At 39.8% G+C, this 21,425-nt stretch overlaps 2 protein-coding genes across 7 annotated transcripts in view; one reads left to right on the forward strand and one right to left on the reverse strand.

Annotated features, from left to right (window-relative positions):
- Positions 1-21,425, reverse strand: part of MED12L (mediator complex subunit 12L) — a 201,831-nt gene that overhangs the window by 141,532 nt on the left and 38,874 nt on the right. For 5 of the 6 annotated variants that reach the window (XM_077348672.1, XM_077348671.1, XM_077348670.1 and 2 more), the window contains 5 exons: positions 16,579-16,710; positions 16,168-16,294; positions 14,704-14,915; positions 13,488-13,592; positions 11,579-11,755 (listed from right to left, as the gene is read on the reverse strand). In XM_077348672.1, the coding sequence (XP_077204787.1) occupies positions 11,579-11,755; positions 13,488-13,592; positions 14,704-14,915; positions 16,168-16,294; positions 16,579-16,710 (753 nt within the window). The remainder of the gene's footprint in view (positions 1-11,578; positions 11,756-13,487; positions 13,593-14,703; positions 14,916-16,167; positions 16,295-16,578; positions 16,711-21,425) is intronic. The other variant, XM_077348673.1, reaches the window with a different exon arrangement.
- Positions 3,980-11,584, forward strand: GPR171 (G protein-coupled receptor 171). Its single transcript, XM_077348678.1, has 2 exons — positions 3,980-4,145; positions 8,583-11,584. Exon 2 carries the CDS (start codon positions 8,638-8,640, stop codon positions 9,652-9,654), a length of 1,017 nt encoding a protein of 338 aa, XP_077204793.1. The 5' UTR covers positions 3,980-4,145; positions 8,583-8,637; the 3' UTR covers positions 9,655-11,584.

Consider the following 21,425-nt stretch of genomic DNA (forward strand, 5'->3'; position numbering starts at 1 on the left):
ACAGGGGATACCTTTACCTTTACCTTTTAGTCCATGAATATCTGGAGGACCACAGGTTGACTACCCCTGCTGTAGAGGTTGTGCCAGAATTATTGGGCTTCCACTGAAAAGGCCTCTGTTGTGTACCCACCAGACAAGCTTCTTTGGTCAATGGGACAGTGAAGAGGACCTTCCACATGATCTTAGTTTCCAGGTAGGTACACAAGCAGATCTTTTAGATACCTCAGCACTATAGGCCATATAGGGCTTTAAAGGTAAAAAAACACAACAGCTTGAATTAGCCTCAGAAGACTCTTGGAAAGCCAGCATAACTGCTGTAATATTGAGGTCTTGTGATCCTGCTAATTGGCCATGACCAGTGATTATATGTTGCTGTGGCACTCCATTGCCTGTCCAAGAAGCAGAGCACCCAACACTCCTCTCTTTTTTCAAGCTTTTTAAGTACCAGGGTGGAATCAATCACACATTTCCATGGATGAAAGGGAACAGGGCCTGTAGCAGTAACAGGATCATTATATACATATCAGGTTCCCATCCAGAATAAAGGTCAAGTCTTCGTATGATTAGAACACCTTGTGTTCCTAGATCATTAAATGACCCCTAATTTGAATTATTTTTAAAACCGCACCCATTTTTCTTTTGCTTGTCATATGGAAAGAGAGAATGCAGTTCAATACAGAATATAGTTCAACACAGGATATAGTTCCTACCAGTACAAAACAAATTAGTGTTCATTGGATCACAAAAAATGTCTGAAATTTAGATCGGTGTACATCACATTGTTTAGAAAACATACATTTTCTACAGTCATATCCCAGATACATGGGCATAATTTCACATGCCTGAAACCAGACTTAAATAAAACAGACTGCCTATAAGACTTTTATGTCAATACACTGACTATTTTACTTAGTTTTCAGATTTTTGTTATTCAAAACAGGTACAAATGTGAAAAAAATTGGCATAACTATGTACCTGAATTTGTGTCAGATGGAATAAAATTGGCATCTTTTTAGCTCAAATCATTAGTAAACCTGTTTACTGATTTTAATTGAAGAAGTGCTATTAGTTTGTCAGACAGAGGAATTTCTGAGCTTCTCCACTAGAAAGCTTTTTCATTCTGCTTGACCATCCTTTCCAAAGCTCATCCACCTTCAAATAAAATTCTGTACCACAAGCTGAATTCAAGTTGGAAGATCCAGTCTCCATGCAACAGCTTACATAAAATTAAATGAAAAATAACCTCGTGTGAATTGGTTTCAGGTGTCCAAAGACACCAGCTATCAGTTCTCCTTTAGAGGTGCAGACTCAGGCCTGATTAAGGCTGATAGGCAGGATTGCCAGCTCTGGCTTGGGAAATACCTGGAGATTTTACAGGTGAAGCCTAGGAAGGGTGAGACATCTGCAGTGTATAACACCACAGAGTCCACCCTCTAAATCAGTCATTTCCTCCAGAGTGACTAATCTTGGTCATCTTGTGATCCATTGTAATAGGGGGAGATCTCTAGGTGCCGTCTGTATGTTGGCAATGCTACACAATGAGGCAAAATACCCTTTTATGTGCAATGTTGCACACATCCAGAGTGCTGGTTAACGTGAGCTTCTACCTGGGGCAAACATTCCTTACCAGGCCACACACATGACTTTCCTGCTTGGATAACAGTAAATGTATGATGGTGAACATAGGCAAAGTCATATGGATAAGTTCTTTTGCCTCACCAGCATTTCATTAAAGACATGCTTCAGTGGTGGCCGTTTCTTTTCTTTTTTTACCTCACTGCTAAAAAGGAGCCAGCTGGAGGCTAAACTTATTATAAAATCACTCTTATTCTCCAGATAAAGCTGCTATGTTCTGACTAAAGTGGGTTATTAAACTTCCACAGGATTGTGGCTTTTTCTAGTATACATCCAAGTGAAATTTGCAGTAATCAGAAGCTTATCATGGAGGTAAAAGTGAACCAATTATCTTTGAAAAGGGGGTAGTCTGACACTTGGTTTTAGGTGAATCACATTCATGTGTGTCTAATTTAGGTGAGTCATATTCCACTTGAATTGCCCTTACAAGTAAAAAAAGGTACATGAGTAATGTGTGTAGAGCTTTGCTGGAAACAATCATAATTTTATTCTGTATTTCAGTTTTTCTGTTTAGCTTTCATGGCTCCCAGTCAAAGCTGGTGCCAGCTTGGTGTAGTGGTTAAAGAACAGCTGCCTCTAATCTGGAAAACTGGATTTGATTCCCCACTCCTCCTCCTCCTCCTCCTCCTCCTCCTCCTCCACATGCAGCCAGCTGGATGACTTTGGTCCAGTCACATTTCAGGGCTCACTCAGCCCCACATACCTCAGGCATCTGTTGTAGGGAGAGGACAAAAAAGTGATTGTAAGCCACTTTGCAACTCCTTTGGGTAGTAAAAAGTGGAGTACTTTTTTAAAAAGCAGAGGAGTAAGTAGAGCAACTAATCCCACCAAATAACTTCCATCACTTCCTCCCTCAGCACCACTAATACAAAGCTCCCATTCCCCACACACACCCTTGAAAGCCCCTCCTACCAGTCATGAGAGAAAAATGGAACTACCATATTCATACTGTTATGTTTAGAGTTGGAGGGGAAGTTAGGAATATGTTAGGAGATGGCTATGACCTTTTATACCTGCTGGCCTAGAACACTGAATGGGAAAGCAAGTGCTTCATCAACCAAGACATCCATCATAAGGTTAAGGAAGACACAGGAAGTCAGTGGTACACCTGGCATGTGTGATAATTACTCACCCAGGAATAGTATCAGTTTTTCTGAAAAGGTGGAATTTCTCAGAGGGCTCAAAGAACTTCTGGAAGAGTGGGAGGTAAGCCACACGAAAGTGGTTATGTTGTGTGAAAGAGCTGTAGTGGCTAAAGAAGGAAAACATGATTCATTATTGTAAAAAAAAATATTCTGAATGTACAATCCCATGCAGAAATACTCCAGTCTAAAAATAGTGATTTCAATGGGCTGGAGTAATTTTTCATAGGATTACACTATGAGGCACTTCTGTGAGGAGCTGTAGGCCAAAGCTGGCTAGGGAAATCCTTTGGAACACCTGCGGCTTCAGGTCATTCAAAACAGGGTGACTTAAGGCATGCCTATGAAGAGGAACTAAGCATCTGGCACCATATTAGATCTAAATCTGGATGGGATGGCCCCTACAGAAAGAGTGCTGTACGATCTGTGGCAGTATCATCAATATTGAGGTCTGGTCCATACGTCTGGAGTTTCACAGCATCCTTATCCATCTAGCAGATTTTTTGTTAAAAGTTACAGCCAAGTCAATTCCTATTTGGTTCTCTTGCCTATTACAGAACCAGAAACAAAGAGAACAGCGACACCAAAATAGTGGCACAGTTTATGCAATCTCAAGTATTAAAAATGTTAAATCCAAAGTTTAACTAAGTTAGAACATTATCATTAGCTTCATCAACTGGTCACATGAACTAGGATAACAGAGTTCTTGATATATATGTAATCACTCCATAAACTGATAGTAAATAATCTCTTCCTTCATCCTATACAGCTTACACTGTATTAAAAGAGCCTGAACAAACTAACTAAACCACCTAAATTCATTTGAAGTATCCCAGAGAGGAATCCTAATACCCTTTCTATTTCTTGTAAATGCACACCTATCAACATCCTAATTTGATTGTATAAAAATAAGGACTTGTTTTTTTGAATTTGCAACATTTATACATCCCACCTTTCCCACAACAGGCAAAACTCAAAGTAAAAGATAACAAATACAAATCCCAATTACATAATTAGCATCCATTACTAAAACATACAATAAAAATTAATTAAGGTACTATGCTCCCTCTTCTGTCTTCCCCACGCCGTTTTATTAAAAAAACTACTTCACAAATACATTTCTTGAGCCCTTCTTAACTGTTTAGGAAGCACACATCTTTCATTTCTAGTTTCATTTACGTCAACCAGCACATTTAAAACCACAAGGGTTTTTCCCCCCCTCTTTCATATAACGTCAACAAAGAAGAAAGCTAGAAAAAATTAACCAACATTCTGAAAAGGAAAAAGGAGCAAATCACTGGGCAATAAGCTAGCAGCATTTAACTGACTCGCTCGATGTTTCTGACACTACTGCAGCTAATACGGCAGGTATGCAACTTCTCATTCTTTTTGAAACATTTACCACGTTGGGATCAGTGCAAACTAGAGGCAATGTAATGGCAGCAGAGGAGAGGGCCCAAAATAATGGCTTTAAATGAGATGTAGAACAATATTGGCTAGATATCAGGAAAACATTTTTCACAGTCAAAGTAGTTCAACAGTGGAATTGGCCAACTAAGGAGGTGGTGAGCTCACTAGCAGTCCTTAAGCAATCGTTGGATGCTGTAGACTGCTTTGTGCAGGAGGTTGGACTAGATGGCCTGTATGGCCCCTTCCAACTCTATGATTCTATGTTTAGTAGTTGGACAGGAAACCACCAAGAAACACTGGGGTGTTGTGTATAGTAAGCCGTCCTTGCTCATTTCTTGCCTTGAAAATCTTGTGAAGTAGAACTGCCGGAAGTATGGTGGTCATTGTAAAATGTTATCAAGGATTCAGTTCTGGTAACTGAGTGATCATAGTATAACGGCCTCTAACTTGAGGAGCTGGGTGATCTTGGGCCCGTCACAGTCCTGTTAGAGCTGTTCTCACACAGCAGTTCTGTCTCTCAGCCCCATCTACCTCACAGGGTGCCTATTGTGGGGAGAAGAATGGAAGGCGATTGTAAGCCTCCTTGAGACTACTTTGGGTAGTGAAAGTTTGTGTAAAAACCAACTCTTCTAGTTTTTTCTTCATAGTATTAGTGATTGTGCATGTGTGTGTGTGTTTCAACAGAAACAACCATAAGCAGTTCCTTTATAGTCTTCCGATTACAAAGCAAACTGCACAAAGAATATGGGATTATCTCATCTGAGGATGTTTTCATCCAGTTGTAGGTCAAACATTTTAAGCATATTGTATGTTCACTGTATATGTATATGACTAACATGTATATGACTAACATTCCTATGAAAATTGACCTTACTGCTTCAAACTACCATTAGCCCTCTGAAAAATTAAAGCCTAAATTTTAAAAGAAGGGATTGTGCAAAATGTGATTGTGGATTTTATTGTTTTAAAATATCTTATATAGACTACTAATAGGACTGAGGAGTAACAAATATTGTAAATAAATTAATGGAAAATTATGCTACCACATGAACCTATTCCATGCAATTGGGATACAACACAGTCCCATAATGGAACAAATGTATAATCTGCTTTCCACATTCCAGTGGAGAATGTGTTAGTTTGTTGCTACAAAAATCAAACATATTACATGTATTATGACACAGTCTCTATGAACAGTATTAAAATCTAAAGAGAATATAGATTCACCAGTAGCCTCACCACCACAACCACAGAAGACATCGGTCTAACAATCTGCTGCTAAACTCCACTCTGGTAGAGAACGTACCTGATATTTACTCAATACATTTGGGTTTTGTGGAACTCTTACACACCCCTCCCAGAAGGCCCACGAGATTCTAGCACTTTATAACCAAATTAAAGTTTTCCTGTTCCAACAAAAAAAAAATTTTGAGTTTTGAATTGACTGATTAAAACACTAACACAAATTGTGTTAACTTTACAGAGGTATTTGTGTGTTTTGTTTTTACTGTTTCCTGTGGAAAATGCTATGATTGAAAGTCAGTTTTCACATCCTGGAAATGAGACCAGTATGGCGTAATGGTTAAGATTGGTGCTCAAATGCAGAGCACTGGGTTTGATTTCCCACTCCTTCACATGAAGCCTGCTGGGTTACCCTGGGACAATCACATTTCTCTCAGAACTCTCTCAGCTCCATTTACCTCACAAAGGGACTTTTGTGGGGAGAGGAAGGTGATTATATACCGCTCTAGGACTTTTTAGGACAGAGAAAAGTGGAATATAAAAAACAACTCTTTGGTTAAATTTGGTTGCCCTTTTGTTAATGTTTGCTCATCGCAACTTTGGCAGAAGGAAATACATATGCATAAAAGAAAGCAGGATGGCAGAAGAATGTGAGCAGAAATCCACGGTACTAGAATTATATGGGGAACTGCTATTTTATTATCAAAGGCACTGCATAACACTGACCAATGACAAATCTAGTTCAGCCCACACTCCCCCCCTACAAGGACAGCAAGAGGCAATTCAGGGTACACAGAGGTGTGCCACTGAACCAGGTTGGTAAGGGTAATAATTTCCTTCTGAAGTGGTCTCTAGTTCTGTAGTTGTTGCTTTTATAACATTTGACTTATTTAATCCCACATTTTGATTCTACCATAATTCCTTGCTCTCAGAATGGTGGTATGTGTGTCGATCCAATATTTGCACATATTACAGAACACTCTGTCCTTTAAAAGGCTTCTATTTAAATTAAAAGTTTGTGTAAACCTCTGTAACCTACTTGTCATAGTGATGAATATAATTTTGCCAAAATTTACAATTCAAACATTTAATCTAGATGTCAGTTTCCTTTCATCAGAAGTTGCTCAATTCTGTGTCCTGTAGATCTGGGTGATACAATATGATTATAGGAAGCCAAAACCTCAGTGTTTATCGTCTGGGGCAGACTACCCTGTTAACATTTCTTAGAAATGTTTTAAAAATATGCACCACTTCGTCAACATTCATGTTCTAACAATGACTGCTACCAAAACAGCACTGAAACAGATTTAACTTACAATAAAATCTTTGAAGTTGAATTTTATGACTTGCGGGTCTTTGAATGTATAATAAATAAACAAACTTACAATAAATTGAGCATCAATAAATTATTCTATGTCATTTTTGTATATTAATCCATTTTCTATCCTAATTTCAAAATTTATAATCCACTAAAAGTTTGTACAGCAGGCTCAGCAGTAATAATACAACTGGCATATTTTTCCTGTTCTCAAAGAACTTTGCTAGTTTCTGGTTTGCTTCTGGGTATATTTCTGTGCACCTGCTGGTGCTGACCTTCAGAGCCTTACACTTAACACCAAGGTATCTACAGGACTATTTTTCTTCATATGATCCTGCCCATCAGTTCAGTCATCAGAGACCCAACACTAGGTGCCCGTTTTTGAAAATCATCCAATGCCATTTCTGTGTCTGCACACACTTCCTCCCCTGGAATGTTCACCTTGTACTGTTCTTAGCAATTACTCCTTTACCATTCTTAGCAATTCTGGGCAATGCCTCTTGTTCACTCAAGCTCTTGGTGAGAGTGTTCTTTCTTTCCCCACTTTGGAGCCAGAGTTCTTATTGATTTAACAACTGTTGTTTTAATCATTGGTTAATATATATACTAACGTTTGTTCATGCTTCAGCATATTATGGATGTAGCACCAATACAGAGGAAAGCAATGGAAAACTACCTCTGAACATCTCTTTACATTGCTTTAGGATGCTTAGGGCTGATCCTGCATTGAGCAGGGGGTTGGACTAGATGGCCTGTATGGCCCCTACCAACTCTATGATTCTATGATCTCTTGCCTTGAAAACACTACAGGTTGCCATAAGTCAGCTGCAACTTGAGGACTCTTTCCAATACAAGATCGTAAACTTCTGAAATCGGAACCCTGTCAATCTATCTTTTATTCTTTTTATAAGAGACAACAAAAAGAGGGGCAAGAAGAGTTGGTTTTTATACCCCACTTTTCACTGCCCAGAGGAGTCTCAAAGTGGCCTTCCTTTCCTCTCCCCACCCTGTGAGGTAGGTGGGGCTGAGAGTTCTGACAGAACTGGTCTGCGAGAACAACTCTAAAGGGACTGTGACTGGCCAAGAGGTCACACAGCTGGCTGCATATGGAGGAGAAGTAAGAAATTAAAGCTGGTTCTCCAGATTAGGTGCTGCCACTCTTAATCACTACACCAACTTTGAGGGAATTAGAGATAAATACATGAGGTTCATTTCACTTGGAAGCACTTATGTATTTAAAATGCTAAGTACACAAGCTCCAGAGATTACTTCCAATCATACTTCAAAACAATAAAACACAAATCAGTTAAAACAACAGTAATAAACACAATTGACTGGCTGGGGTTCAGTTTTATTGGGAAAGGGGGAGAGACAAAGTTGTGCTAAAGCCTTCATGGGAAAGGTAGAAAGGAACTGAAAGTAAAGAGGGAAATGGTATCACACAAGAGTCTTGGAAGGCCTTTCTAAATATTAGGGACAGTAAAGGTTTACAGTAACACATTTTGTATTTGCCAATGCTAAATTTCAGTAGCATACAAGTTTACACAAACTCAGAAACAACACAATGTGCCATTTTCAGCATTAATATCAGTGGATCAGACCCTCTAAATAAGAAGCATCTCTGTATGAATAAATTGCTGAGACTTATGCAGACTCAGAGTAATAGATTTACCCTCCAAATTATTAAACATTAAGAGGAAACACACCAGAATAAAGAGTTCCAGTGGGTGAAGCGAGGAAAATAGTCTCATGCTAACCATGCATGTTATAAAAATTATAAGGGCACAATCATTTTAGCTATTGGTTTTGATTTATTTTTCTTTCATTCTCTATAGGTTCTCTTCTCTTAGGCAAGGACGCGTATTTTGTCTCTCCCATAAAGTTCCTGAGATGTCCCTCCACAATGTATCAGCCTGCAGTGTTTATACCGCCATGGAGCCATTTACTTATTTTTATTACTTGATATTCCTTATTGGTTTCATCGGGAGCTGCTTTGCCCTATGGACCTTCATCCATACAGAGCAGAACCGCAAGTGCATGAGTATCTATTTAACTAACCTCCTCACAGCAGATTTTTTGTTGACCCTGGCCTTACCCGTGAAAATCATTGTCGATTTAGGAATCGCTCCCTGGAGACTGAAAATCTTTCACTGTCAAGTCACAGCTTGCCTCATCTATATCAACATGTATGTATCAATCATATTTTTGGCCTTTGTGAGCATGGACCGTTGTCTCCAGTTAATACACAGATGTAAGATCTATCGTATTCAAGAACCTGGATTTGCCAAGATGATATCAGCAGTAGTCTGGGTAATGGTTCTCCTCATCACAATGCCAAACATGATGATTCCAATCAAAGAAATTAAAGAAGTGCCAACGGTGGGATGCATCGAGTTCAAAACCAAAATGGGAAGAGACTGGCATGTATTTACCAATTTCATATGTTCTGCGATATTTCTAAATTTCTCGGCTGTAGTGCTCATTTCTAACTTCCTTGTGATCAGACTGCTCTATCGAAGCAAATACAGTGAGAACTACAGAAATGTAAGAAAAGCATTGGTGAACATACTGTTGGTCACTGCAAGCTACATTGTGTGCTTCGTTCCTTACCACATTGTTCGGATCCCATACACTCTGACTCAAAGCAAAGCTATAACCACTGACTGCTATTTCAAACAATCCCTCTTCAAAGCAAAAGAAGCAACCCTGCTGTTTGGAGTGTCGAACCTCTGCTTTGACCCTGTTTTGTATTTTTACCTTTCAAAGACATTTAGACTGCAGGTGAGCAAGAATTTTGGATCACATAAGGGGAAAAATGCTTTCGCAGAAGAACAGCAAGGAACACATGAAGAACAGACACAGCAGTGTGAAGTTTCAGTTGACCAAGTGCGGTTTACTGCACATTAAAAACACATTTCTTCTTAATTTCTGGGCACAGTTCTCTCACCTTTGCTCCACAACACGTTCTGATCACTCCAAGTGCTCTTGGGAAATAGCTGTACTTTCTTTCTTTCCCACACATACAGTATAACATATTCACTTCCGGTTGTATTTGCTGTGTATAACAAATGTCACAAGTTTCTTGCATATTTAATAGCAAGTGACAACCTCACCACAGCATGTTTCTTGCTTCACCACACTGAGTTTGGAGTTCGTACGTATATACCAGTTTTTGAAACATTGCAGAGTTTTATCATTTGAATGTGCACAATATCAAAGTCATCTATTGAGTGTATGAAGAATGAGATTACTTCTGAACAGAGATGTTTAAATGTGCCATATCTTTTTGTCTTCCTCTACCATAAGCTTGCAAACTTAAATGGACTGCAAACTTAAATGGACTCCGGGGAATGGTAGAGGACAGGAAAGCCTGGAGGACCATTGTCCATGGGGTCGCGATGGATCAGACATGACTTCGCACCTAACAACAACACCTAACCATAAGCTATTGTTTCTGAAGCATTGTTAGTAGGGGTTGTCTCACAATGGCTTCAGTACTGCTCAGAAACGGTTTAAGTAACTGTAAGGAAAGATCTTGGGAAGGAGGGACCAGGTGAGAACCTGCCTGCAGATTAGAGCCAAATGAATCATAACATGCGCATGCATAAGAAAAATCCCATAAGACAATAACTTGAAGAACAAAATTACATGCTTTGGGTTTAAACCTTCATAGTAATCAGCCTCCTGATTCGTATCCACTCAAATCTATTTGTTTGATTTCTAATTTTATAACTATGCTTCAGAAAGAGGAAAAAGAAATCCATTCAGGTAATAATTACTGAACTCTGAAATTCACAGCTGCTTTGACGAATACTTCCATGGAGAACATTTTATTAGCTTTGCTATGAAAATGAGGTGGTTTCAAATGAAAGCTAGATTTTAATATTATTGATCCAGTATATTTTAATATTATTTAGCTAGTACACTCAAGGTAAACACAGCTAGCTTTTGAAAATACCCAGCCCAGGAAACCTAACTTGCACGTAACTCCTAAACATGAACATGAACAGAAGGAATAAAACAACAACAATTTTATTATTTTCTTGTTTCACCCACTGAAAGCAAAAAGAGAAGGCTCTTTGAGCAGAAGTTACTACATGATTTGTAGGCAATGTATAAATTCATAAATGTTCATAGTACGATTCAGGCCCTAATCCAGGTTAAATTAGCTGTGACTAGTAACGCAATCCTATATAGCAGTGGTCCCCAGCCCCCAGGGCTGGGGACCGGGACCGGTCCGTGGATCAATTGGTATCGGGCTGCGGATCCTCCTTGTCCTACTCCCCGGCTGCTGCCTCGGGGGATGCCCTGCCACTCTGCCACCGGCTCACCTTTGGTGCTCTCCAGCGGCCACCATAGCTGGGGCTCCCCCTCGGCGTGGAACTGCGCAGCTGCTGCTGGCAGCACCCCCCCAGTGGGCAGCGGGAAGTCAGGGGCACCAGCGGGAAAGCAAGTAGAGCAGGGACTCAGGCAGCATCCCTCAGCAAAAGACTACCCCTCCCCCCGGGCCTCAGTAAAATTGTCAAGCGTTGACTGGTCCCCGCTGATAAAAAGGTTGTAAACCACTGCTATATAGAGTTATTTCCATCTAATGGACAGACTCTCCAAAGGCTTGCACTGAAAGTTTCATTGGAAACACCCAAACTACTAATTCCAATCTCTTTGATTCCAATGTGACTTATTAAATGAGCGGAGGGAGAGAAGGAAGCCTGATTCAGCTAAAGTAGTTTGTGATTTCAGTTGCTGTTATTTATAGAATTTATTTCCAGACGGGCATTACATAAACAGAAACTTTCCTTGACTCTTCAAAAAGACAAAACCGTCTACTTACCTGAGGTATTGGAAAATGTGTCGCATACTGCAAATGGCGAAGGAGATTGTAGTTTGATGGAAATATCAGTTCTCTCAGTTTTTCTCTCTTCATAGACTTTTCACTGTTCACTGAAATTCTTCTCTCTAATATGGAGCTCAGATTCTCACAAGTCTCCCCAGGCATTGGAGAAAAAATCTAGATCATGTGAAACAAGCATTTAATACTGTAAACAGAAATAGCAATTGTATTTTACACAATCTACATGATTCGGTATTTTTTTCTCACTTGTATAACGAATTTGTTTCAAAACAGATACTTTTGTGATATACGTCAATGCAAATGACAAAATGTCTAGGAATAACAACAGCATTTTATTCAGTTTCAAAGATCTCCACAAAGGGACAGCACAGTCCTCTATATTCAAGTGACTGTCAACTGAAATTAGGTTTGCCAGCTCCAAGTCGGGAAATACCTGGAGATTTGGGGGATTAGAGCCTAGAGAGGGCAGGGTTTGGGGAGGGGAGTGACCTCAGTTTAGTATAATGATCTCCATCCTCCAAAGCAGTTGTTTTCTTTAGGTGAACTGATTTCTGTTGTTTAAAGATTAGTTGCAAACCCAGAAGGCTGGGAAGCTTAACTGAAACCCATCTAATTTTCAGATTAAGTGTGCTTTTAAGATCATACCCATTGTGTGAATTTTACTGAAAATAAGAGTGGGTATACAACCCCACATTACTGAATATTCCTCCTTCCCAGAAGCAAGCTCCTAGATTAGTGAACATGGGATGCTCCTGGATATGAAGTAGGGGGACAGAAGGGATTAAATTATAGTTATTAATGACAAGGAAACATGCTTAGCTTAGAACAGGGGTAGTCAAACTGTGGCCCTCCAGATGTCCATGGACCACAATTCCCAGAAGCCCCTGCCAGTGAATGCTGGCAGGGGCTTCTGGGAATTGTAGTCCATGGACATCTGGAGGGCCGCAGTTTGACTACCCCTGGCTTAGAATGTAGTCTTGGTACATTCTTGAGATAAAGCCTGCAGTAATTTCACTAATTCTTCAACACGCTTTCTTAGTTACCACATTTGCTTGGGGAGAGAGGTTGGGTAAATTGATAATTTCTAAATTATGCCACTGAATGCCCCTGATTGTGTTTTGTTGCTGTTATTGTTAATTCATGGTGGCCATAAGGTATTTTTACTTGTAAGCCATTTCAAGCAGGACTGTGGAGAAGTGGTTTGAAAAATAATTAAATGAGTTAGCAGGACTGTGTTCACACTACTCTTTTTGGAACACTTTATAGAAATACGTAATACTTTGATGTTTGAAAGCATTGTATATTTTTAGAATGGAAGAACATTCATCTGTGACAACTTTGCCCTTCTGATCCCGAGAACTGACACCTGACTCCCCACTGCTACTCATTGCAAGAGATCACACAAGACTATGAACATATGTAGATATATAGTTTCAGGACTTTGTTATGCTTACTTATTGACAATGTTGAAGTCCTTCTAGCCATCCACATCCCCTAAATGAATTGGAAAGGGACTGGGACCAGCAGACAGCATCAAAAAATCTCCAACAAAAATTAACATTTTTAAGTAGCAAAAGTCTTCAAATATTGTAAGCTTTGCAAGTATAAAAGATATGAAATCATGCTTGACTGTTTTTGGTATGTTTATGACATTGGCATTTCGAACACAGGGGAAACAGATGAGGCAGCTTTTATAAACCTAAAAATGTGAAGCTATTCCAGAGAGAGAAAGCTGGTTATGGAGGACAGAAGCGAGATGTTTGGATACTATTAAAAGGTATGAAAAAAATGTTGGTTAGAATATGTCTATGTGTCAGACCATGCTGGTGTATATGTAGAATAATGAGGGAATGTGTCTTGAAAAACAAAGACCAGAAGTTAAACCTACTGGAAATTCCGAACCAAAGTCTGTTTTAAAGTCATTCTTGTCTATGTCATCAAAAATATTAGTGGTTCCAGAGTCAATGTACATATGTTCCATAATACTATGCTCCTAGTGATCACCAAAGAGAAAAAGAAACAGCTTTTTCAAAGTCACAATCATAAAACGAAGACAACAAGCTCAGGGACAATGCCTCTCAAGGGGACAGCCTCCAAGTAACTGAATGGTGAATCTTTCAGGAAATATTCACTTTTGCTAAGAAATTACTTCAGACTAGAGAATGGCTGCAGCCAAACCACCATGACTTCTCTAGGGAGATGAGTACTCCCTGAGAGGATACCATTCCATTTATATATTGCTAATGTTCACTAATATCTGCAAAATCCAAGAAAGTATCTGGGGAGCAAGCCTTTTCCTATCATTCCAACTATGTCTGCATGTGTTCTACTATCAACCCTGACAAATCAAGGGACCATGATCCAGCAAATATCCTTATATGCAACATAACAGGTGTTTACTCACGTACCTGGCATTTTTCATTTCTCCATCTTTGCAGTAAAGGTTATATCTCAGTCCAAAGTAATTTTCTCACTTAAACAATGCTTTGAAAGGGAGAAGTACAAACATATGACAGTGCTACCTATGATTCCATATGCCTTGTTAGTGTGGAAGTAATTTCTTCCCATATTATTGGTGCAATCCCAAAGCACATAGAAGGAACCACAGAAACTGGGTCAATCCTAATCTTTGGCATGAGCTACTCTTATGAAGCCCAGTTTCCTGAGTCACCTTGGTGACTTAGGAAGCAGCCATGCTGACACTGGTCCTCTAACACCACTGGTACGCAACCTTTTTCAGGTTGCGGACCGCTGGCAAGGGGTGGGGGGAGAGGGCGACCCGTGGCCCCGCGCAAACACGCATGTCTGGACCTGCCTCGCATGTGCGTTTGCACCCAGCAGGGAGAGGGAGCCGCGGCCCAGTGCCGAAGCTCTCGCAGACCGGGGGTTGGGGACCACTGCTCTACACAACTCACCTGATGCAAGACTGACAGAACTCAACAAGCTACATGAGATAGACTGAGAATCTGAAAAATAAACCAGGTGATAATCCAATTCTGAGCAATTTTTATTCTAAAAGGAAGACATTGACTTCTGAATTGTATTTTTCAACTAAGCAAAATCCCAGTGGAAAACACACACACACACACACACACACTGCTTACCTCCATTTTGGCATCTTGCTCTTTAGAATAGTGTTCATCCACATTTTCTCCAGTTGGCGAGCGGGATCGAGAGGCTGCAGTGACTAAGTCTCCTCGTGATATTAAAGTGCACATGTAAGCATCATGGGAGAAAACATCATGCCGAATAAATTCACAGAAAAGTAGAACCAGGTTCACAAATTCCATCTTCTCATATTCACTGTTTGGGTCAGCTATCAATAAAAGTTAGATTTTATTTTTCTTCCCGAAGACTCTAGCAAGATTTTAAACAAAGCCTATACATTGAGTTATTTGGTGGTAGGTAATAAATTTGCATTTATTTAAACAAATACGTAAAAAAAATTACACAAATCTTAAAGAGAGTTTAAAGACTATACAAACACACTATGTTCTCCATTAAGCAGTGACAGAGAACTTCTAGTTCTATTCTCCAGCATAGCAAATTCCTATTTACCAGTCATGTACAAAAATCATCATTTCTACTCCCATTTGGAGGTGCCAGTTCACATAATGACTGCATGTCATTGGAACATGTCCTCTCCTTCAGTGATTCTTTCAACAACACAAGATTGGGGAAGGTTTGCTCTATGCATCTCTAGATGGACTACCTTACAGCAAACCTTCCCCCATACACTGGAAAGTCTACCGCTGCAGCAGCAAGTACCAACAACAATGAAAAAAATCAAGAGCGATTGTCAGGGATTGATAGTGCCTTCCTAAACAGAGTTACACCCTTGTAAGTCCACTTAAATTGGAGGGAACTTAAAATGTCTGATGTGTTTAGAGCCAATCTGAGATAGTTAGTTTTTATACCCTGCTTTTCACTACCCAAAGAGCCTCTTGTGGCGCAGAGTGGTAAGGCAGCCATCTGAAAGCTTTGTCCATGAGGCTGGGAGTTCAATCCCAGCAGCCGGCTCAAGGTTGACTCAGCCTTCCATCCTTCCAAGGTTGGTAAAATGAGTACCCAGCTTGCTGGGGGGTAAACGGTAATGACTGGGGAAGGCACTGGCAAACCACCCCGTATTGAGTCTGCCATGAAAACGCTAGAGGGCGTCACCCCAAGGGTCAGACATGACTCAGTGCTTTACCTTTACCTTTCACTACCCAAAGGAGTCTCAAAGCAGCTTAAAAATCACCTTCCCTTTCTCTCCCCACAACAGACTCCCTGTGAGGTAGGTGGAGCTGAGAGAGGTCTGAGAGAAACTGCTCTGAGAACAGCTCTAACAAGACTGACTAGCCCAAGGTCAACCAGCTGGGTGCACGTGGATGAGTGGTGATTCAAACCTGGCTTGCCACATTAGAAGCTCTTAGCCATTACACCAAGCTTGGTCTCATGAGATATAATATCTCATATTCTAATTATGATAATAATTATCAGTTAATGAGTAAACCTCTCAATAAGCAAGTTACTTTAAAAGATTTGCAGGGTTTTTTTCACTGTCATCCTGCTGAACTGATGCTTACATAATGAGGGAGCCTGGGTATCTAAAAACCTAAGGAACACATTCTGGAAAACAGGAAGGCTGGATCCGGCAACCGATGCTGAAGAAATGGATTCCTTTTCATCCAATACTTCTGCCTCACCACATCTCTACAAAGATAAAAACAATTGAGTAGAAACCAATCCGTGTAGAATTCTAATGTCACAGCTGATGCCCTTCTCCCTGCCCCACACAATCTGTCATTCAGAAAAACCAGATTTAAAAAGAATATTGTTTCATACTCGGTCTGAGGCAAACAACCAAAACCAATGCACCATAACAAGTTGGTCAGTTTAATACTTTACTCTAAACGTGCTGCTTCAAGTCAATGGGACTTCCCCATAAATGAATTATATCTCCCTATCCACATTCAGTAAACTATAAGGCAACTTACTTCTGCCTCAATTTCAGCTTGCCTCTTCTCCAATAGCTTGGCGACAGCCATTGCCCTGTGTTTGCCAGATCTTTTGCTGCTCACAGCCCATTCACAAAGCAATGTTACCACAGCCTCATCATTAGGCGCCACCTGTAAAATCACAAAAACATAAACATCCTCTTTAATCTGGGTTAATCATGCTGATTGTCAACTAGAAATGCAAAAACGGCAGGAAATAGGGCAATAAGTTTCTGGGTTATTCATGCTGACAGTTTAGAAATACAAAGATGGCAAGAAAAAGAGTAATACGTTTCCTGCTTCAGTTTCTAAACCTCATTACCCCAGGGACAGACCATACCATTTTATTAAGATTTGTTTTCAAGATGGTACACATGGGCTGACAAAATGAATTCAAGGGAAAAGAGGACATATAAAGTAGGCACAGAAGAATCAGGAAGAGTAGGGGTAGGCTTCTTAATCTCCAAGCGGTAGCGAGAAATGTCCTGGACAGATCATGGAGAACATGATCGTGTTTTAAGGTGGACTCTCTGGCATTATATCCCATTGAAAAGCCAGCCTTCTTCATGCTCCACCCTCAAAATCTCCAGGGCTGCCCTTGAAGCAGTTCCAGAAGCTTCAGGTAGTTCAGAACACGGCTACTGGACTGTCGGCTGGAATAACCTGCCACTGTAATCCCCTTTGTATGCTGTACTCATCATTATGCAGCTTACTGGTGATGGCAGACCCCCAAGAGGGCCATTGGGTTACCCATCCTGGTAGAATGCCTTGCCAGCTGAGGTTCAAATCCTGTGGCACCTTTCAAGCTTCCGTGAGGTTACAAGATCAATCTTATTCTGTTCACCTTCATGAAATCTATCCACTTCTTTATATTGTATCGTATTTATGAATGGTCAGTGGCCAATTTTATTATTTTACATATTATGCATTTATAAATCTACTTGCTGTTTTACTCTTGCAATCCCCTCTGAAACTTTGGGAAAAGGTGCAATAGAAATCTAATTAGTAATAAGTATTTTCCAACCTGGAGTGGCAAGTCCAACTAAGGACTATATGTACAAGATAGGTATGCTTGCACTGCCTTTTAAGACAGCTGATTACCTTTTCTTTAAAAAAAAAGCAAAGGTTTTAATTAGTCAAATGTGCTCATTTCTACTAATGGCTAGATAAAATCTTCATGCAGCCTTGGAGACTTTTAGAAAAGCAGGCCATAAACATTTCCAATAAAAACAAAATAAAAGTTAAGATGCTTGTTAGAAAATATTTTGTTGTTAATTTTATAGCCTTTAATGATGCTGGTACATGCTACTTTGACTTTACCAAAATGACAACAAAACTAATTTAAAAAGTGCCTACAGTTATGATTTTGGAAAAACAACCATCAAAACCTACTTAAAATATTTTCTGCAAAACACAGACTACAAAGGCTGCTTATTACACCACATGCAGATCCCTGAGATGTGCGCTAGAAAATACTTTAGGCATAGAAGTTTCTTTTTTCAGCAGTAACAGACCAGAACCGTAATGCTAGCACATTGCTTTCCCACATTCTCCTGCCTTTGCCTAACGTCTTGTGCAAAGAATTTTCGTAAATGTTGAACTAGCTATACTTATTGTTAATGGTTGATATTCTGGACACAACTGCCATCAGAATGTCATGACCACTTGTGGGAAGAGTAGGAAACTTGCAGCAAAGTTGGCTTTGGTACCTCTGAAAAACTCACAAACAGGACATGCTAGAGACAGCCACAGCTTTTGCTAGACAGAACGTTAAGAGTAGCTGAATGATACAAATGGACTAGAGAGTTTCAGCTGCTCGATCTTTCTCAGTTTGTAGAAAAGCCCAGAGGGAGCACAGCAGAATAAAATTCACAAAAATGTTTACAAAACTTTGGATGATGCACTCTCTTTTGAGTGTGTGAGAGAGAAAACTATTATTTCCATTAAACTACAATAACAAACAGGAAAAGCCAGCCAACATATACGGATGCAGTTAAAATAGGAGCCAAGTATTTTTAATGTGGAAGAAACTATATAGGATTAGGATTAGAATTCCAAATTACAGTACTTTCATATGCAAGCACAACTATAACTTTTCAAGAGAAAAGTAATTGTTTAAGTTTAAGGCTGCATGAGAAGCTGAATGTTGAATGAAAGAAACATATGCTCTCAAAAATACAAAAACTTTTTAGAATATAGGTGTAGGATTGTGAGGATATGTACTGAAACAAACTTAAATCACAGAATATTATGCTTTAGTTTTTCCTCCAACCCCCAGCAGCAGCAGTTGGGGACAGGCACATGGGGCTGCAAAGGAAAGGGTTTCATAAGCAGCAAAAGTCAGTGCATTGGGCTGGCAACGAAGAGAACCAGGTTCAAATCACCACTCACCATGAAATGAAACTTACTGAACAAGCTTGAGTCAATCACTACCTAAACAAATTCATAGCACTGTTTTCGGAATAAAGGAGAGAAAAGTGTATACACCGTCTGTAAGGAATTTATGATACAGAATAAATTGAATGTTCTCTTTCAAAAACAGAGCAACATTTATTGATGACCTATCACACACAGATTCAGGTGGGTAGCCATGTTGGTCTGAAGTAGCACAACACAAATAGAGTCCAATATTTATTTATTTGTTTATTTGTTTATTTATTTATTTATATGCCACCCTCCCCAGAGGCTCAACCTTTAAGAACAATAAAGATTTATTCAAGGCGTGAGCTTTCAAGTGCATGCACTCTTTCTCAGACTGAATAGACAACCATCATAACTGTGGAGATATACGGCACAAGCAGATTATAGCAAATTAGTAAACTGTCACAATATCCAAATAAAGCCATATGATATTTTTTATTTGTTTATTTATTTATTTATATAACCACCGCTCTCAGTGAACTGGCTCGCAGCTGTTTGCAATCTTATAAAATACATATCCAATACAAACATAATCGACCATTTAAACAATCCCCCATTAAAACCTAACTATAAAAATTCAACTACACAGCTGATGGCAGAATTAATTAATTTAGTTAAAATTCAACCCACACAGTAAGACCACTGGTTGGTCTAAGAATGGGCAGATGTAATGATTGGGATGATATCACCAGGGGATCGATCACCTCATGGTTTAAGGCCAGTCTAATACTGGCCCAGTACCTAAGGGGAGTGAGGAACCCGATCTTAAACCTCGGGGCCACCACCCAACCTCCGACAAATTTTTCTTTGCCAAAACTGATTGGCTGTTTTGATGGTTTTTCATTCAGCCTGAGGAAAAGTGCATGCACTCGAATGCTCATGCCTTGAATAAATCTTTGTTGGTCTTAAAGGTGTGATTGGACTCTATATTTTGTTGTTCTATCACAAATGGGTGTTTTTCCCCCCTTACTTTTACCATGAATGTTCTTCAGGTTTTCTTTTCCATTCTGCATTCCCTTCAGCACTCAGTTCACTTTCTGGCTGCTGTTTCCCCAGGATTTCTGAGATCACATTTGTGCCAAACTTTTCCTTGTTTTACTTCCAAGCTGAAGATAATTCAAAAGCACACAAATTTCCCCCTGCACATCACCCTTTTGGCACCCTTCTGCTGCCCCTTGAAGCCCACTCCCCCACCCACATCAAGGTCATTCCACCCACTTTGCACCTTCTACCATCCTCCCCCCTTCAATGGCATACAAGCGCCATTTTTTAAATTTTCCCCTCATTGTTTTAATTTTTTACAAGGAGTATAAGACTAACGATATGAGACTATCACTACTCTTAGATCCCTGACTTTTATAAAACACAGAAAAAACTCTAAAAGTTGTGCAAGATGTTGCAATCCTGCAAGTCTTTTCCTACATGTGTTTCACTGGTAGCATTCCAAGCAGCCTCCTTGGCATGCTCTGAAAGGGGGGAGAGAGAGAGACCAGCCACTGATCCAGTCCAGCTGCACACAACCCGATGCTGGTGTCTCTCTCCCTTCCCCCTTTCACAGCATGCCAAGGACGCTTATTGGAGTGCCAGCCACAGTCTGTACTCAGCCAGGAGAGATGGGGCATGTTATTACAGTTAATCTCTAACTGACAGATTAGTTCTCCTAGAGAAAACAGCTGCTTTGGAGGATGCACTCTATAGCATTATACCCTGCTGAGGTATAATGCTGTAGATCTTCCACTGACTGGATGTTCTGGTCCTGGCTGCCTCTTCCTGGTCCCTTCCCCAGCTCTCCTCTGGTTCCCAGACACTTCCAACCTATGGCAACCCTATTAATTAATTACCTCCAAAACAACCCATCATTAACAGCCTTGCTCTGGTCTTGCAAACTTAGGGCCATAGCTTCCTTTATTGTGTTATTATAGCAACACAAATTCCATAAGTACCTGTTGACATTTTGGTGAGCAACATTAAAAGGACCTACCTTGTTGGCTAATTTCTAATAACCAGCAACCATGCTTCATTTACAATGTGCCAAATAAACCATCAATCAAGTTTGGGACATCCTTGTGGCTGCTTAAAGTTAATATTAAAGCTAGCCTGCTGGAGCATATAAGCTTTTGCAAATTTTGTTGTTGTTCTCCCTTTCGTTCTGTAAGGTGGTTTGGGGCTTTAGCATCAGTGAAAAATGAAATTAAAATATTCTAAATATATAAGTATAGCTTTGGGGATAATATAGCCCTTAAATGTATGAACTTAACTTAAGTTTGGTTTGAAAGTATTTAGACTTCTCCACTGAAAATAGTTAATAGGAAATATGAAATAGTAGTAATGAAAGAAGCAAAATCAAGCCATTCAGAATCATATAACAGAAAGCTATCACCAGCTCCTTTCCCTTATTTACAACAAACACATGCACACACTTCCAT

The sequence above is a fragment of the Paroedura picta genome, chromosome 8 (genome assembly GCF_049243985.1).
Source record: "Paroedura picta isolate Pp20150507F chromosome 8, Ppicta_v3.0, whole genome shotgun sequence".
NCBI classification, from domain to species: Eukaryota; Metazoa; Chordata; class Lepidosauria; order Squamata; family Gekkonidae; genus Paroedura; species Paroedura picta.

Excerpts from the sequence above, each read along its gene's own strand:
- GPR171 (XM_077348678.1), top strand. The coding sequence starts at position 8,638 with ATGTCCCTCCACAATGTATCAGCCTGCAGTGTTTATACCGCCATGGAG.